This window comes from Dromaius novaehollandiae, chromosome 19 (assembly GCF_036370855.1).
Source record: "Dromaius novaehollandiae isolate bDroNov1 chromosome 19, bDroNov1.hap1, whole genome shotgun sequence".
NCBI lineage: Eukaryota > Metazoa > Chordata > Aves > Casuariiformes > Dromaiidae > Dromaius > Dromaius novaehollandiae.
In genome coordinates this window covers 3,857,049-3,874,120 of record NC_088116.1, presented here as the reverse complement: position 1 = coordinate 3,874,120, position 17,072 = coordinate 3,857,049, and the positions used below count along the sequence as shown (strand labels likewise).

The 17,072-nt window shown below is 35.8% G+C and overlaps 1 protein-coding gene across 3 annotated transcripts in view; it reads left to right on the top strand.

The window, feature by feature from the left end:
• Positions 1-17,072, top strand: part of BRIP1 (BRCA1 interacting helicase 1) — a 142,108-nt gene that overhangs the window by 42,683 nt on the left and 82,353 nt on the right. For all 3 annotated transcript variants that reach the window (XM_064523139.1, XM_064523138.1, XM_026114808.2), the window contains 2 exons: positions 9,930-10,089; positions 10,826-10,947. In XM_064523139.1, the coding sequence (XP_064379209.1) occupies positions 9,930-10,089; positions 10,826-10,947 (282 nt within the window). The remainder of the gene's footprint in view (positions 1-9,929; positions 10,090-10,825; positions 10,948-17,072) is intronic.

The window sequence follows — 17,072 nt, the reverse complement described above, 5'->3', positions numbered from 1 at the left end:
TTTTTTTCCCTCCCTCCCCCCTCTATTCTGGAAAAAAGAGGTCAAAGATGACTGAACTTGTTTTTTGAATGGTAAAGAAGAGGACATCAATGTAGGATGCAGACCTCATTAATGAATACATGTTCTTTAGTTAATAATTATTTTGTATTTGATTCAGAAGCTGCTTCTAAACAGTCCTTTTTTTTTTAAAAAAAAAAAAAAGATTTTACTGGAGACTTTTCTTTGTATAGAGGATTGTTCTCTTGGTAGAAAGTGGAAGTACAGTGATAGCCTAGGGTGAATGTACAAGCAGTTCTTGTAACACAGAAAGCTGTTGTCTTGGTTAATTTTAAAACCACAAAAGAAATCTTGTTTTGAACCAGGTTGTTTAGAAACAGCTGTGACAGAGCTCAAAGACTGAATACTTCAAAGGCTATCCAAATTATTTTATGGTAAAACATGATGGAGTTTTTTTGAGAAAAGATTTTATATAAAAAGCTTCTTTAACTTTAGAAGCAACATATTAACCACGTTATTCTAGAGTCTTTGGCGTGCAAAACATTTCATTTTTCATTACTGTTGTCGCCGTTCACATATTCCATTATTTAAGGAGGTTATTGAAAAATTGATGGTATGTTGGTACCAGAGAGACATCCTGTAGGCTGCAGTGTTGATTTATGGCACATGGAACACAGTTCAGTGCTTCAGTTTCCTGCTGGTGTGCGGCACTTTGTCACTGTCCCTATAGAAAAATCATACCAGCGAAATCCCCTGTGTTTCCCCCAAGCTGAGTGATGCATACTTTTTCTTCAAAGATGATTATGAATTATTCACCTTTTATTGTGCCGGAGTGTGCACATGGTGATCAGAATCTTGTTCATAATACAGAGTTTTTCACCATGTTCAGGGTTTAGTTTAATTATGTAGTTGAGTTGCGTGGTTGCTTTTATCTTTTTTTTTTATTTTTTTTTTATTTATTTTTTTTTAACACAGTGTGTCTGCCAAGCCTGTGTAGGCTAGTACAGATTTTACCCTGTATTTCCTAGCTTATGTAGATATCTCAACACATGAGTCTTGGTCCTAATTGAGTTTTTACTTTTATGTTTGTTAGAAATTATCCTCGAGTAAATAAGTACAGTGCTTAATACTTGCAAAGACACTTTTCCGCACCAGTTCTTGGAAAGTATAGACACGTACATTGTTTTAGCAAGTTTTGTTCTTCAAGCTGTTTTTCTGTTGTGAGGATATGGTATGAGAGATCTAAGTGAAAAATCTCTTGAAACGCGCCATGCAGTAGTATATAGATTTCCGATTGAGGGCAGCACTCTCCTGGGAGATGCGCGGAGGAAGGATCCCATGATAGAGACCACCTGTTAAGGATATTAAAAGCCTGTGTGATCTTTCTTCATAACTCTGGAAGAAATGCAAAATGTCAGAATAAATGTGATTTGGATAGAGGTTTTCAGTTTCTTGAATTCTTTCTCTAGACTGTTAGTCTTTCAAATAAAATGTAACTTTTCTTTTAGAAGAGAAAAATGTGCTAAGCACAGATCAATTTCAGCAATTTTATTTTAATCTTGTAACCATGACTACCAGTGCAACCTGAAGGTCTTGAAGTCTCTTTCCTTTTAACCGTTTTTGCTTTAAATGGGTGCAGTTCTATTTTATGCACTTGATTTGCTTTTTGCTATAAGAAGCAGCAAGGATTAGCCATTAAATACACATTAGACCAGCTCCCCTATCAGTCAAAAAGGAGAGCTTCTGAAAAAGTGAGGAATATGTGTTTTCCTCTGGAAGTTGTACTTAGATGAGCATAAGTTCTAGTCTCATTCCTTCACAATCTCTACTTTTATTTCAGACTCTTCTAGGAGCTTTTTCCACATTAAAATTCCTCTTGATATTGCCTAGTCTTCATGTCCCTTAAGACAAAGAAATTAAAGTCTCTTTTTTGAACATACCGTGCTCTCTGTTTTCTTTTAATTATTGCTTTTATAACAGAATGCTTTCTCTTTTCCAGCAGAATTTTTTTGTTGTTGGGTTTTTTGGTATTTTCTATTTTGCAATTATGGAGCATACAATTACAGAGCCTCCTTGACGCTCTGAGAAAGGAAATCAGACAGAAATTGTTTTGGAGCTGTTACTTTGTAAATAAAGTCTTCTCGTCATTGCCTGTGGGAGCCTGACCATGATGATAAATGGTTGGGGAAATGTCCTGTGGAAAGGAAGCACAGCCTCCCATGGATAAGACTAGCATCTCTATGTTGCCTGCTTCCATTAAAATGCTGCATTAAATAGATTTATTTTTGGCACATAAAGGAAAAAATCACTTGTTTTTAAGTGTAGGAATTCATGCATGTAAAGGTAACATCCCTGTTGTGTATTGGCTAAACCTGTAATGGAAACAATTAAAATGTGCTATAATTTGTGTGTGCTTTATATGTATTTGGTATTTTCCTAGTTTCCCATTTACAGTGAACAACAAATGTCTATTTTGAAAGTAGTTGAACCTCACAAATGAAACATTTGGAGCACAGATTTTTTAGCATTCTGTTTTTAAGGAAGTATAATGTGTGATAATTAGAAATGCAGAAAATGGAATTTGCAGCTTAAAATACTTTTTTTGTGAATGGTTATGTTAGCATTCTGTATTGGCTTAATCATTCAAAATGATTAATTTTAAATACTTGTCTGTATTATGTTGGATACCTCATGAAGATGTTTCTGTGACTGTTGCTTAACCTTTCATGAAAATCTAATTGAGTGCAAACAACTGCTTAAATAATTCAGTGGCCTAAGTTCTGCTTGGCTGGTGTCGTCCCTGCGTAGTGCAGCGCACAGGACTGGGTGCTGAGCCGAGCTTTGGCGGTGTGCGTTTGTGTGTGTGTGTGTGAGATGGATGTGATTAAGGTAAAATCACAGTTGAAAAAGTATGCAGGTTGATTAAGAAAGAAAAGAAAAGAAAAAAGATGACATGTCAATTAGCTCTCCTAGTTTGGTAAATGACTTGTGACTAAAAGGTGCAGATTCTTATGGACTTTTTAAAAACATCTAATATTTGTGGTGCTGTTCATGAACATTATTGATTTTGGTTGCTTTCCGTTCATGCTTGCAACACTTTATTCTTATCAAATATAATGTGTTTTTATAGCACTATTTATCATTGTTCTGGAATGCTATTTGCACATTTATTTTTAAAATTTGAATGATGGACATAAGAGGTTACTAGCTAGTTGACCCAAATACTTTCTCTCCTGTTCTTGGAAAGAAAGCCAGCTTTCTCCTTTCACCCAAATCCTTCCAGTAAATAGCTCCTGTCCCTTCTTTCTTGTATGCTTGTTTCATTACTTGGTTTACTTTCTTCCATCTACTTTTTCTTTTGTGTTCACTTCTAACCTCAATTTTTTTTTGTTGTTTTGGGGTTTTTTTGTTCTTTTTTACAAAAGATGATAGATATGGAATTAAATTACTGATCCCATGCCACCGTATTGCCTTGGCTTGTGAACTGTTTTCCCCCCAAACTGAAGAGCTCTCATAGCCCTCGAGGTCTGCTACATGTGGGATTCTAGGTCATTTAATACAGAGCTTGGCAACCCTGTAGTTCAGGGAGCTTTAAAATGACTTTTACTAATTCTCTACCTTTCCAGAACATCTTAGATCTTGAAGAAATATTTTTATATGAGGCTGTAACACCAATATTTAACTGAAGTGAAAAGAGTGGGTGGAGCCTGATCAGATGTGTTCTCCAGGGTTACTTTGAAATAACATTGCTTTAAGGCCACTACTGTTTAAACAAAAGACTAAGTGCATTTGTTTAATGACCGAATATATTTTGGAATTATCGCTAGTACAGAGACAAATTTCATTCTTTAAAGTAAAATTAGAGCATTGAACCCAGTCATTAACCATCACACTGAACAGACGAGAGCTTTGAGACTGGTGGGAGAGTGGTTTGAACAAAAAGTTACAGCTGTGACTAACCAGCTGACTCAGCAAACTGCATCCTCCTGAAAGCTTATTAAAGGTAATGCAATACCTATGGAATTAGATGTATTATAAAAACATCTGTGCCTTGAGATCATCAGAGGATTACTTTTGTGGAAAATATGATGTCCTCTATAGCTTAAATGTGAAGAAGGATCTGTCAGAGTCTATAGGGTTTTTCTTCTTCCTTTTTTTTTTTTTTTTTCTTTCTCCTTCCCTGAAAGGTAGAGAGGAGGCAGCTGATGCAGTTCTGGCTATGCTGTGATATATAAGCAACATGTGCTGTTTTTTTCAGACAGCTCAAATGGTGGGAAACATTTTGTAGTAAGACAAGAAAACTGCATTTCTTCTTGACATCGTATCTGAATGTAAGGGTTTTCTGTACATATAGGAAAAAAGAGCTTTTTATTTGTTTGCTTTTGATGCTTGCTATGTTTCTGTTGAGATGCAAGTGCTGCATTAATTAGAAATTTTACAGAGAGCAAAAATTATTTAACTCTATAAAGTTTTAGTGATAGTTTTTCTGCGGTGCTGTCTATAGGCCCTTTAGATTTTTTGGTTACTGAACTGCTTAAAGTATCAGTTGCAGATATCCATCTTCCATGGTCAAATTTATGATGTATTCTTTCTCTTTTATAATGTGTTTTTGAAAATGAAATGTTGGTAGGACATTAAGTTTTATATAATTTAGAAAGGCGTAAGACCTGATTGATTTATGTTTAAATTTAAAATACACAGGGATACCTGTTTCCTGTCATGTACTAAGAAAAACCAACCTTGTAAACATTTCAGATGAGAGTGTAAGAAGCACTAGCTTTAAGATTGGAACACCATGTCTTGAAATAAGTTTTACTGTTTTATTTAAATGAATATATTTTGGTTTTGTTCCCTCCATCCTCATAAGGTTTCTGGGCGGTTGGAATTGCCTTTGTATACATTTTTTTTTGTCTCGTTTTTGTGGTTATTTTGTTTACCTGTGGAATTTCTGGCCTCTTTCACAATGTAGGATTGTTGGCAGGCTTGAGGAGCACAATTCAGGTTGACAGGTTCTCTTTTCTCTCTCTGAATCTAATTACTACTGCTGAAAGAGCTGTTCATCCTGTATGTACACGGAGAGGTGCAGCTGGAGACGCATCCATACATCTGCAGTGTCTTAAAATGTTTTTGGTACTGCAAAGTGAGAAGTGAACAAAGCTGTAAGACTATTCCAGAATTATCTGGAAAAATGAGCTGTTTAATGATCCTGAGACGATCTGTAATTTCCCTAGTTTGTGTCCTAGGTAAATAAAATGATGTATTTTGATCTTAGTAGATGAAAAATTGACTGTAATCTTCTCCTCCTCCTCCTCCTCTTTGGAGGATTCTTTTATTGGAAAGGAATCCCTTGTTTGAAATCCCCGGTCTCCACGTCTGCATCCCTCTGGGTGAGGGCTGGGTTCCCTTTGGAAAGGAATCCAGCAGGGAATGGCACAAGCCAGTCGTCATGTGTCATCTCTCCAGAAATCTCAGTTCTTACAACCCATGACTGGAAATGGTTCTTAAGAGCCATATGTTCGTATTACATTAGAAAAACATGTATGCAGCCTGGAAATTAAATTGAAAATTTTTATAGTATGGGATGATATGGGATGTGTTTAAAACTGACACCAGGTCTATTCCTCACTCCGTTTCCTGTAAACGTAAAATTTTGATTATGTAGGATGTGCATTAATGGGCTGATGCTGGGAAGGTTATGTAAGAGCACGGCATTATAGCAGCTCCGTGCATCTTTGTGCATCGCTTCTGTATGTCGGTGGATGGGATGGTAACCCTGTTTTCTGCAAGTGACTGCCTTTCCCATCCCAAGTGTATCATATCCCTCTTAGTGCTACCACAACCGCGTCTAGCAAAGCCAGTCCTGCTGCTTGGCCTCTGGGCTGGCTGGAGATATCTGTTTTCCATTTCTGAAGTTTTATGCTGACTGTGTGTAGAACTTCTATTTGACCCTTCAAACACGTTTCCAGCCCACTGGAGACACACTTGGATTTGAAGCAGTGCTTATTCAAAAAGAAAATTCTAGTAGCAAACACATGAAGAGCTCTGCATGGGAAAAGGCTTTTAGATCAATGTTAGTCCCTCGAGAATTGCTGACTTTTTGCACTAACAATGGTGCCAATACTGTGATTTCTTTTTTTTTCTTTTTTCTTTTTATTAAGGAAAACCTAGTGGCTGTTTCCTTTCTTCTCCCGACTGGCCTTTATTTCCAAATAACAATGAAACAGTTAAGTGTCCTTAACCTTGGAAAATGAACTTAAAATCATTAAAAGTCTTATATATAAAAATGATGGTCTGTTTTTTCTGCATCTTGAAATACCTTTTGTTTAGTTATTACATTAACATATAGATGACAAGACAGCAGGTAGTTTTGAAGATGCACAAGAGTAGACAATACGATTGTCATCGGTAGTTATTACTAAATAGTTGTTAAACTAGCCCATAAAGCCAGAGTTATTGTACTCTTACAGCAGCTTAGGTCATAAGCGTGGCTCTGTTATCCCTTTTTGTCCTGTGCTGCTCTTGAAAATCTTGTTACGTTTGCAAGTGTTCCACCGATTCCCCAAGCGCTTTTTGATAGAGGGAGTGTTTTAGTCATTCTCCTTAACTTTACTGGCAAGATGCAATCCATTCATTACATGAGCCAGCGCTAAAATATTTAAGGACTATTCTGTGTAAAGAAATTCAGTTACAGGTGCTTGTAGCAGGACAAGAGCTAGGGAGTTGTAAACCGGAATAAGTAACTCATCATGTTATAATGTTTTCCTTTAGACCCTCCCTCAGTCTCAGGTATTTGCTTTGTGAAACTCGCTGTCAGGGAGTAATGAATACTGCAGGAAACATGCGTTCCCACGTTGCGCTGCAGCAGTAGGTTGCTGCAGTTAAACTTCTCAACTTCTTTAAGGTGCTGGAAATTACAATGAACTTGCCTTAGGGCAAAATGCATTACACAAATCTTTGATCTTGTTTCATGACATGGGAAACCCCTAATGCAATTTCTGGCACCATATAAAGCAAAACAGCAAATGGGAAGGGGCAAAGCTTTTCCTTTTTGCTTAGGATTTAGCCTAACCGTGAAGCATAATGCCAAGAGATGTTGAGAAAACCTTCCCAACCTTCAGGAAGGCTTCAAAAGCCGCCTTAAAAAGCGGATGCTGACAAAGACAGATGATAGATCTAGATACTGCGCTCATAGTTTCTATGGATCATAACTTACAGGTGTTTTTAGATTGCAGAAAGGAAAAAAGAGAAAAAGCTACCAAAGTAAACATACTTCAGTGCATGGGCAGATGACAGGTTCTTTCTAACAGTATTTTCTGCTCTCTTGGAGGAGGACCTGTTTGTTAATAAACCATTTGAGAATCCATTTTAAAAGGATTTAATAAAACATATACAGACTGCCTTGCATTGCAGAAACTATTATTCCCTTGGGTAGAAAAAGTGACTGACTCTGGACATTAATGGCTGCTTCCTGTGATTCCTGGCATTATATCTTGCTCCCATTTGCACTTTTTCAAACCAAAGTGAAACAATTTTTCATGAGAATCCTGCACTTGATTCGTAGCCCTCATGAGGCATGTGTGCATTCTATATTTTATTTATTTGTATTCAATCGTGTCCCTAATTCTTGCTGTTGTAGTAGCTGTGTCTATAGCATGGGTATTGTGCATACTTCCTGCGTATAGGAGAGTTTCCATAGCCAGCAAGCTCCATTAAATCAGGGAGGTAATAGCTGTTCTGTGAATTAAATGAATTGTTTTGTTATTGCCAAAGATCTTCACTTTCATGAATAATTTGCACGTTTTCCTCAAAAACTGTATATTTGCTATTGTGATGGTTGCTGTCAGTGAAAAGAGAAACCTGAACCTAGTAGATACTTGCCTGAAAGGGCCGGGTGACCCACAAAAGAGAGAAGATGTTTTCTTAAGAATTTGGAAGAAGGTTTCTTAGTACCATATTCCCAGTGATGAGTGAAATTTGTACTTCTCTCAAATATGAAAGAAATTCAGTAGAATTGAATGAGGGATTGAGTATTTTTTGTAAGGAATATTGCAATTTCTGTGAAATCCGGCAGGTTTTTGTTCTGGTAAAGTAAAAAGCAAATTTTGAGTTGTGATGTCTCTGGTAAGAACACCTTATAAAGGTGTGTTTGTTAAAATAAATAAGTTAAAAAAAAAAAAAAAAAAAAGCAGATAATTTCAGTAGCTGAAGTGATAGGCGAAGGAGAATGTCAGGGGACCTTTTGTCTGAAAAGAGATTAGAGACAGGAGGCTGCTATGAAATGACCATGCTGGTGTAGAGACAGGTACAAACGGTGGGAGACATTTAGAAGAGATGGTTTCTTCTTCAGTAACATCTGAATGTGTAGGAAACTGTTACCACTTAGTTCTTCTGCGCATGCTTGAGAGTGGTGCATCTTGTCAGTATTAAGCAATCATAACTCCCTAAACAGCAGCTTGAGCAAAACTAAGTCAAAATTCAACAAGTGACATAGTATTCATCCCCTGTGAAGCACACAATACCTGGAAAAGAACCAGTCTCGACACATTTAAGTGTCAGAGAATATGTTCAGATGTTTGGTGTTGAGAATATGAAATAAGCAGGTGTTCTTATAAATGGTTCCCTATAAATTTGCAAAGGCGCTTCCTGCAAAGTCGACTATGGCAAGAGGTAGCTCTGCCTACCAACAACACTTGAACTATATATTCAGACACAGGACAGATTAATTTAGTAAGAATCTGAACATCCAAGCCTTCAGATTTTGTCTGGAAAGCGTCATGAAGGCAGTTGATAGGAGTTAAGGGATACCGTGGCTTCTTGAGCACTGAGCTGGGACTAGTGCAGGTTTCGCAAGGAGCAGGTTGTAGACCTCGACACAAAATACTGAGAGTCTTCAGTGAGTGGAGTTGGAGAAGTACAGGCAAATTAAGAGCATAATCCTTAATAGAGACTCTGAATTTAAAATCTCTGTACATATGAAGCCAGGTAACTCTACTGCACCTCAGTTAATGACATACTAGGGATCACTGGACAGTAAAAGGAGTGAATTAAAGTATTTACTTCTGTCCACTGAACCAGAGCTGCTCAGTTCTTTATAAAATGCGTGGGTTGCCTTTCCTTTTTCCTGAGGGCAGTGCTGTGCACCATCGGACAAATATGCTAGGTGGAAGAATGAGTCTTTTGCTCCCTACCTTGATAAAATGCATTGGAATTGATGAGAAAAGGGCATGTGACGGGTGAGGGTCATTTTGCAGTTAGCAATCATCTGACTGCAGATCTTGTGTTAATGTCAGACTTTGCTTTTTATATTGCAATGCATGTTTGCATTGTGTTCGTGGTGGAAGTGAAACAAGCTGTTTGCTTACAAGATTTGAACATGTATGTGTTTGGAGTAAAATAAATACAGTTCAGAACTTGGTAGATATAACAGATTTCATAGGCCCTTCAAGAAGCAGAGGAGGCGGCTGATAAATCCTACATCCATACTTTTCCCCCAAAAGTTTATCTATGTAAATTTTAAAGTATTGAAATGTTGGAGAATTAAGACATAAATGCTAGTGTCAAATAAGTTTAGAATTTGCTTTCAGTCTTAGATATGGAACTCTTTGTAATCAGAAAAACAGATAACTTCTAGTTTTCTTGTTTCGAGGAGTACCAGAGGAGGCTCTTTAGTGACCACTTTCATGGATTTAGAGAGTTTTGCTTTGATAACTTGAAAATTCACCTTGTTTCTAATTTGCAAAATTAGTGGCCATCATACTTACCAAATGTCACATAGCTGTGGAACAATGTATAGTAGGGAAATTTGTATTGATAAATGTAAATACTGAATAATATAATTTTACAAAAATAAGTGTTTTGATATATGGTTTATTTGAACAGTTCAAATGATTGACCTTTCATTACTGCTTTCCTGGATTTGTGTTTATTTTCAGCTGTTGGACAAATTAAAGGATCGCTGGATGCATACTGGCTTGTGGAGAAACCTCGAGCTTGTCAAGACAATCATTGCAGAGCCTCAAGGAGGAGCAAAGAGCGACTTCGATGAACTGCTGAAAATATACTATGATGCAATAAAGTGTAAAGGAGAAAAAGGTATGTTCTTCAGACATATAAAAAAGTTGATACAGATGCTTCAGATTAAAAAAGTGGCTGATATTTAAAATATTTCACGGTTAGAATATGGTATGGATTCTAACCTCAGCTTCATAAATTATTGTGAAAATGGAGGGGGATTGTCTGCTGTTTGGATTGTTGCATGAGGATATGCAGCATGATGCATAATCCTAACAGTGGTATTCAAAAGGCAATGAGCTGTGTAAGGATGTGCATTTACACATCCAGCAGGTGTAGGCTGGCTACAGCTTCTCAAAGAATTGAAAGTACATTGCATAGCTACCATTTGCTATCTTGTGTTACAGCCACTATAAGATTTCTTCTCAAAATACTTGAATACTTGTACAGAGAATTAAGAATCATAGTATGTGGGAGAATAAATAGCTTGACTTTTGGAATGCAAACATAAAGTTTAAAATTTTTAATTTTGTAGTAGATACACATAGTTCTCACATAATTAAGTACTGCTATTATATAATGCAAATTTATTTTGCTAGTTGATATCCAACATCTCAGTATTATTGATCAAAATAAAGGCAATCTCATCGTCTGACAATAAAGTCTGTATCTTTGTGTCTGGTCACCTCTTTCAGACTGATATGCACTGTATTACGCAATATTATCTTTAGCTTTTTAAATATATTGGTGAAACTTTCTTCTGATACTCAGTTTATCCCTGGGAATGATTTGTAAATCCCTCTTTGGCTTGTTCAAGATGGAGCACTCCTCATAGCTGTATGCAGAGGAAAAGTTAGTGAAGGCTTGGATTTCTGCGATGACAACGCCCGTGCTGTTATAACCATAGGTATTCCGTTTCCAAATGTGAAAGACCTTCAGGTAGGATATCAACACCTAACTGAGAGTTGCACTTTATTGTTATGTCATGTTTAAAATATCTAATGTGCACAGAAGATTTTTTTTCTAAATGTTTACCCTGGGTCTCCCACCAATCTCATATGAATTATGTTACCTCCTCTGCTGGTAAGAGGAGGAACAGCATAGCACATCTTCTGGACTCATTTGTATCATTTTGAATAAATGTATTGTCAATTATTGTCTGAGGTTGCTAGTGAAAGCTGTTGCATTGTTAAAATGCTCACTGTCTCGTCATCTCTGTATTCTACCAAGCACAGTACATGTTTCTGTCTTCCCTTGTATGCTTTCATGTATCAAAGCTTATCCCATTTGTGCAGAAGTAAAGCCACCTCTTGACTTATTGTAGGAGGACATTTGGTTGTGAAAGTCTAGGACAAATGTTAGGAAAAGATAGTTTTAAATAAAGTGTGCCCATTTTTAAGACTATTATTGCAGAAAATAGGTGGAGAGATAAAGATGGTTATAATGTAAGGTACTAACATAATGATGTATTTCACACACTATTTCATTACTGATTGCAGCTTTTCCCCTTTCTAATCTCTATTACCTTCTTCCGTGTAACTATGTATAACGCTTTCCTATTTAGACTGATTAGAACTGTGAACCTTTTCCAAGCTAGTGCTGCTTTTTAGCTTGATATTTTGAGTTATGAAACTGACATAATATAACCTCTGCTGCGTACTGAGAACATTGCCTTTTTGATAAGTCAAGCTTCATCTGACTTCAGGCAAAAACTTCTAAGTGGCTTCTAAAGGTAGTATTCTGAAGTGCCTGCAATTAAAAAAATTTAAGACTATTTGTGTCTTTCAGGTGGCCAAAGTAGCATGCTGCTACTGTGACTGTTGCTTCAACAGCAAACAAAGTGAAATAAGTGAAGTGTCATGTAATAAACGTGGCATACCAGGAACAGCTCGACACTGGTTGCTAATAATGCCAAATCAAACAAGTAAATTATAGGTTTGCACTTGAAAGCCCAGACTGACTCAGCTTTGGTTATAGAGAAGTGTTCTGAGCTTAAGTGCGCAACCAAAGACGACCTTGTTGCCCATGGTGCCTAGTTACAGGCTTGGTACAAAAAACCCACATCCTATAAGGACTAGTGAGATTATATTAGTGGTGGCTGCTTGTGTACTGTTCTTTCAGTGTTTGCATAACTTTAAGGCACTTATTCAGCCATAACATTTTCCTTCTTACTGAAACATAATATACTGTATTTTAGTATGAAAATACACACATACAAAAAATATTTAGCACTCTTTCTAGAGTTAAAAATGCCTTATTTTAGAAGCATACACTGAAATGATATTTTGGAAATACTTGATCTGTAGTATGGCTGGAACTCTGTCATTCACTGGAAATGATTTCCAGAAAGTCAATATTTTTGTATCTTAAATGATACAAAATTAAACTGAAAAGAATGTGTCAAGGGTGAATTGTGTTCATGATGAATTATGTTCCTTAAGATTAAAATAGTACATTTGGTTTTCCTTGGTGTTCAACCAAATGTGAAATATAATAGGAACCCAGGCAATACATCCCATTACTGTTAACTAAATTCCAAAAATCAATATTATGTTGAACTATTTTTTTTTAAATTAGACTGAAGAAAACCTCTAAATTTTTAAGTAAGGATAGAAACACTAGCTGCCAAATTGCAGGCAGCTGAAGATTTGAGTGTATATATTTAGATACGGTACTGCACAAAGCACTGCAGTGATCAATTCTAGATGAGAGAAGGGCATGCACCAGTCTCTTAGCGTCAGATTTGAGGAGCTGGCTGGTATGTGGCAGTGCTCCTAAATAATGCTAGGGGAAATGGTGATTATTATAAATGGCTTTTGCTTAGTAACTTAAGCTCAAAGTGCTATCCAGCTAGCAATATTTCCCTGTAAATTGAATAATACTTTGTTATGTCCAAGGCTTTGTGTTTGTCAGATACCTCAAAAAGTGTTGGATTAGTGCACGTATCTTTTTTTTTAACCACTAGAGCTCAAATTGTCAACTGGAAGAAGAAGGAAAGAGAGAGAAGTCACTCTGTTCACTGAAGAAGATTAATTTGTAGCTTTTTAGAAATGTATGCATGGATACAAAGGAATTTTGGTAGTTCAAGTGCACATCGGTTCAGGAAAGAAATTGGAACTAGATTATCAACAGCTAGTTCCTAAAATAATGAAGGTTGGAGTGTAAAACAAAAATTTTTTTAAAAGAACCTTTTCCCCTGAAACTGTGCTTTTTGTATTTCTGGGAGAGCTGATTCTGTAGTATTGCTTCCTGGAATGAAACAAATGTAATATAAAAGGTACAGAGAAATATATGCTGTATTTTTTTAACCTCTGTTAAGTTTATATAAAACCAGTATGGTATCCTATTTCATAGTCTGTCTGTGTTAACAGATGCACGTGGCTGTTTGTTACTTCAGTCCTCCTCGACCAACAGACCTTACCCAGACATTACAAAGGAAAATAAAGGTTTATTCCTGTGCGCTTTCGCTTTATTATAGTTTTTTGAAATACTTTGGAGTTATCTTAAATGAGTAAAATACCCTAGAACTGAAGGTATACTAATTTGTAGGAAGGCAAAAAAAAAAAAAAAAAAAAAAAAAAAAAGAAGCATGAAACTTGTTTGGAAATGATGCTATAAACCATGCTCATGTAGCAGATAGTTATTAGTGTTATCTGAAATGAAAAGGGATTCTTTGTTAATTATAGACAAATGAATGTAATTAGGCCTTAATCTGTTGTCATAACTAGTTGGAGTTTTGCTGGCTGTATTACTATTTTATTAGCAGTTGGCATCCAAAATCACAAGCCCAGTTGCCTACAGGTTAAATCATACTTGGGCTGCAAAGAAGTTGCCATCCTATTAATGATGCAGCTTCATTTTCTAACCATATTTGTTTAATCAGATTTAAGTCCTTCAGAATTGAGTTGCGGAATAGAGTTGGGCTTTCAAGTATTTGAAATTAGATGTTCAGGTACTCCCTGTATTGAACACGGGACATATGCTTGAAAAAGACTCTCAGGAAGAATGCGATCACAGTGTTTTATTAAAATACACTTTCCCATTCAGTATTGTTTTCAAGATGTATTCAGTAGTGCCCATCATACTAAGAATATATGAATTCTCTGTTCCAAGTATTTGCTGCATGCAGCAGAGCGACTTTCTTTTAGGGTGGCTTTTTTCTTTCTAGTCATTTTGTATCAGAATTGGCTTAAGGTGCTGATTTTTATTTAAATATTTTTACTTATTAACTGTTTCTTTCTCTTGGAATTCTTCTTTTCTTCCAGGATTATAAGAATCCAGATTTTTTAAACATTAGAGGACACTGTGCAGTCCAACTTTCTTGTTAGGATTTTAGGGAATGTGAGTTCCTAAATGAAATGATTAAAGTTCATAGGATAGTTGAGACATTTGCTTTTATGATATAGTTGGTTGCAGTTTCTTTAGATTTTGTGGTAAACTAACCAGAAAATTGACTGAATATTGAAAAATGTAAAAATTCTAGCTTTGAGAATTTGAGAGGAGCTTGGGTTTTGAGCAGGCAGAAGAGAATTCTAGATATAGGGATATAAATTAAGAGAGACTTGTATAGGCATACGACTGTGATCACAGGTACAACTATTGCTTTACATAGCCAATAGGTGCTGGATAGATATGCTGAATGAAGAAATTGATACAGAGATTAATAATGGCATCCCTTTATAAATAGGAAATGCAAGTGATTAGCGATTCCCTTGGAAAATCCCTGAGTGATGCACTTCTGGGATTACTTTAAATTGCCAAAAAGTGCTCGGGTTGCTACATGGAAATACACTTGCATGTCTGCTTTTCAGGTTAATAAAAGGCCTCTTCAGACTCAATTCTATAACCCTTTACTCCTGCACACAGCTTTTACTTGTGTGAGTAATCCCGTTCATGTCACTAGGACTATGCACAGTCATAAGGGTTTGTAGAACTGTACCTTTGGAGACCAATATTTTATGCTGGCAGTTTCATGTTGGCTCATCTCCACTAATACTGCTTGTCTGTGATCAACCTGCTTTCTAAATATATTTTATGATTTGTAACTTGATGCTAACACCAGTGAACTGTAATATTCGAGAACATAAATAATGTGACAGAAAAAGATCTGTAATCCCGTATACATGTTATCTGATGCTAACATACTATTCATTAACTTCTGTTATACATTTTGAGTAGCAGTATTTGGATCTGCACATCAGTCTTTACTTGGGCAAAAAAACTCATTGTCAAGTATGATGTATAATATCCAATTTTATTTTCTCCATATGTTTGTGCTAAATATATGCCACTACATCAGGTATTAAATGGCAAGCATTCAGTCTCCTTAAATAACTATGCCATTACCAGTTATGTTATTTTCTGCAGGCTTAACTTGTTTGAAAATAAGAACCTGTTCAGAATATCATTTCATTTTTTCCTTGTTGCCTCACCTTAGAATTTTAGGCACATAGTATCTTATGTTCACTCATTTTTGCAAAGAGAAGTGTCTAAACCACTTTGTCAACTTAAGGAAACAGTGATGATTAAGGATCAGAAGTGTACTTGGTAATAAACAATACAGTTTTAAGAAAGAGAGGCCAAAACCCTAATTCTGTATTATTGAGAAGGGTTTCATATTCCGTAAGAATCAGGTTGCTAAAGCAAAATATATAAAAGCAATGTTAAAGTACTGCTTTAAGCTATGGTACTCTCAATGGTAGGGTTTGGCTCTAGTGAAGCAGGAAAATTTATTTCAGAGCCAAAAATGACTTCTTTGGCTGTGACCAGGATTTCCTCTGCCCGCCTCTGGGAGCTAAAACTAGAGGTAGGAAAATTTGATTTTGGAGCCAAGTGTGACTTGTTTAGTTCAAGTCATAATTTACTGTTCTTACCTTGGGGACCTGAAAATAAAGAAACTCGCTATGAAATGTTGATAATGGGCGACTCTGAAGTGCAAGCATTAAGCTAACTTTCCCAGAGAGCATTTCTTCACTTCCACCTTTCCAGATGCTTTTGATCGTACTATAGTAGGGTGTACTTAATCATATAACAGCTAAGAGAACTTTACCAAAATATATAGAAAAATGTGCTCAAACCCTTTTACATAAATAGATGTGCAAAGAAAATAAACTTGATAAGACCAGGCTTTCTGTGCATTGACAGTATTCAAAAACTGTAATAGTGTTTGCCATTAATGAGGAATATTTCCTTTAGCTGCTATAGAGTGGATATGAACTATGAAGGCAAATACTTTCTTCATTGTTTCCAGCAACATAATTTGTGAAACATGATGGAAAACATCGTTCAAAATACAATTTTTTTTCCTATATCTAACTTAGCTGCAAACTTCTTGTATCATTATATAGTTGAAGTTTCTTTCTCTTTTCAACAAATCGAGACATTTGTATCATTTCAGAATAATGGCATTTTTCTTCATATTTAAGCTAATTTCTCGTCCTTGTGGCAATGCTTTAGCCTGTATGGTTTTTCTTCATTGAAAGAAGAAACTTGTGCTAATTAAATGGCTGCTGAAATAATTCTTTTCTTGCATACTATAAAGTACTATTTACTAGGAAAAGAAATATTTCTAAGAAAATGCATTTTATTTTAGATTCTTATTTGAGTCAAGAAACAACATGAACTATATGAATTCTAACGTAGCTTTGGAGCACTTCAAAAATATTTTCACTTTGAAATAAATCATTATCTTAAAATATGGGAGAAGTTATACAGCAATTTACATTTTATGGAAAGACCATTATTGTGCTTATCTTTAGTAGAATTTGACAATTAGTTGTGAAATTTAAGAATTGTTTTTAAAGATGTGAAACTGGATATTCTGTTATTGGTTTGATTTGTTTTAAGCAAGTTGAATGTTTCAGAGCAACTTTGCTGCAGAGATTCTTAGAGCCTTAAGACACAGTATATGCTATAATTTTCAGATGAGCTGACATCAGTATGATTTAAATATGTTTGTAGAAAGCTCGCCACTTTTTTGTTTGTTTATTGCCTATGTTAATGGCTACTTAAACCTGAGCCACTTCTACTTTCTTCTTTACTCCTTTGATGGAAAAAAATTACAA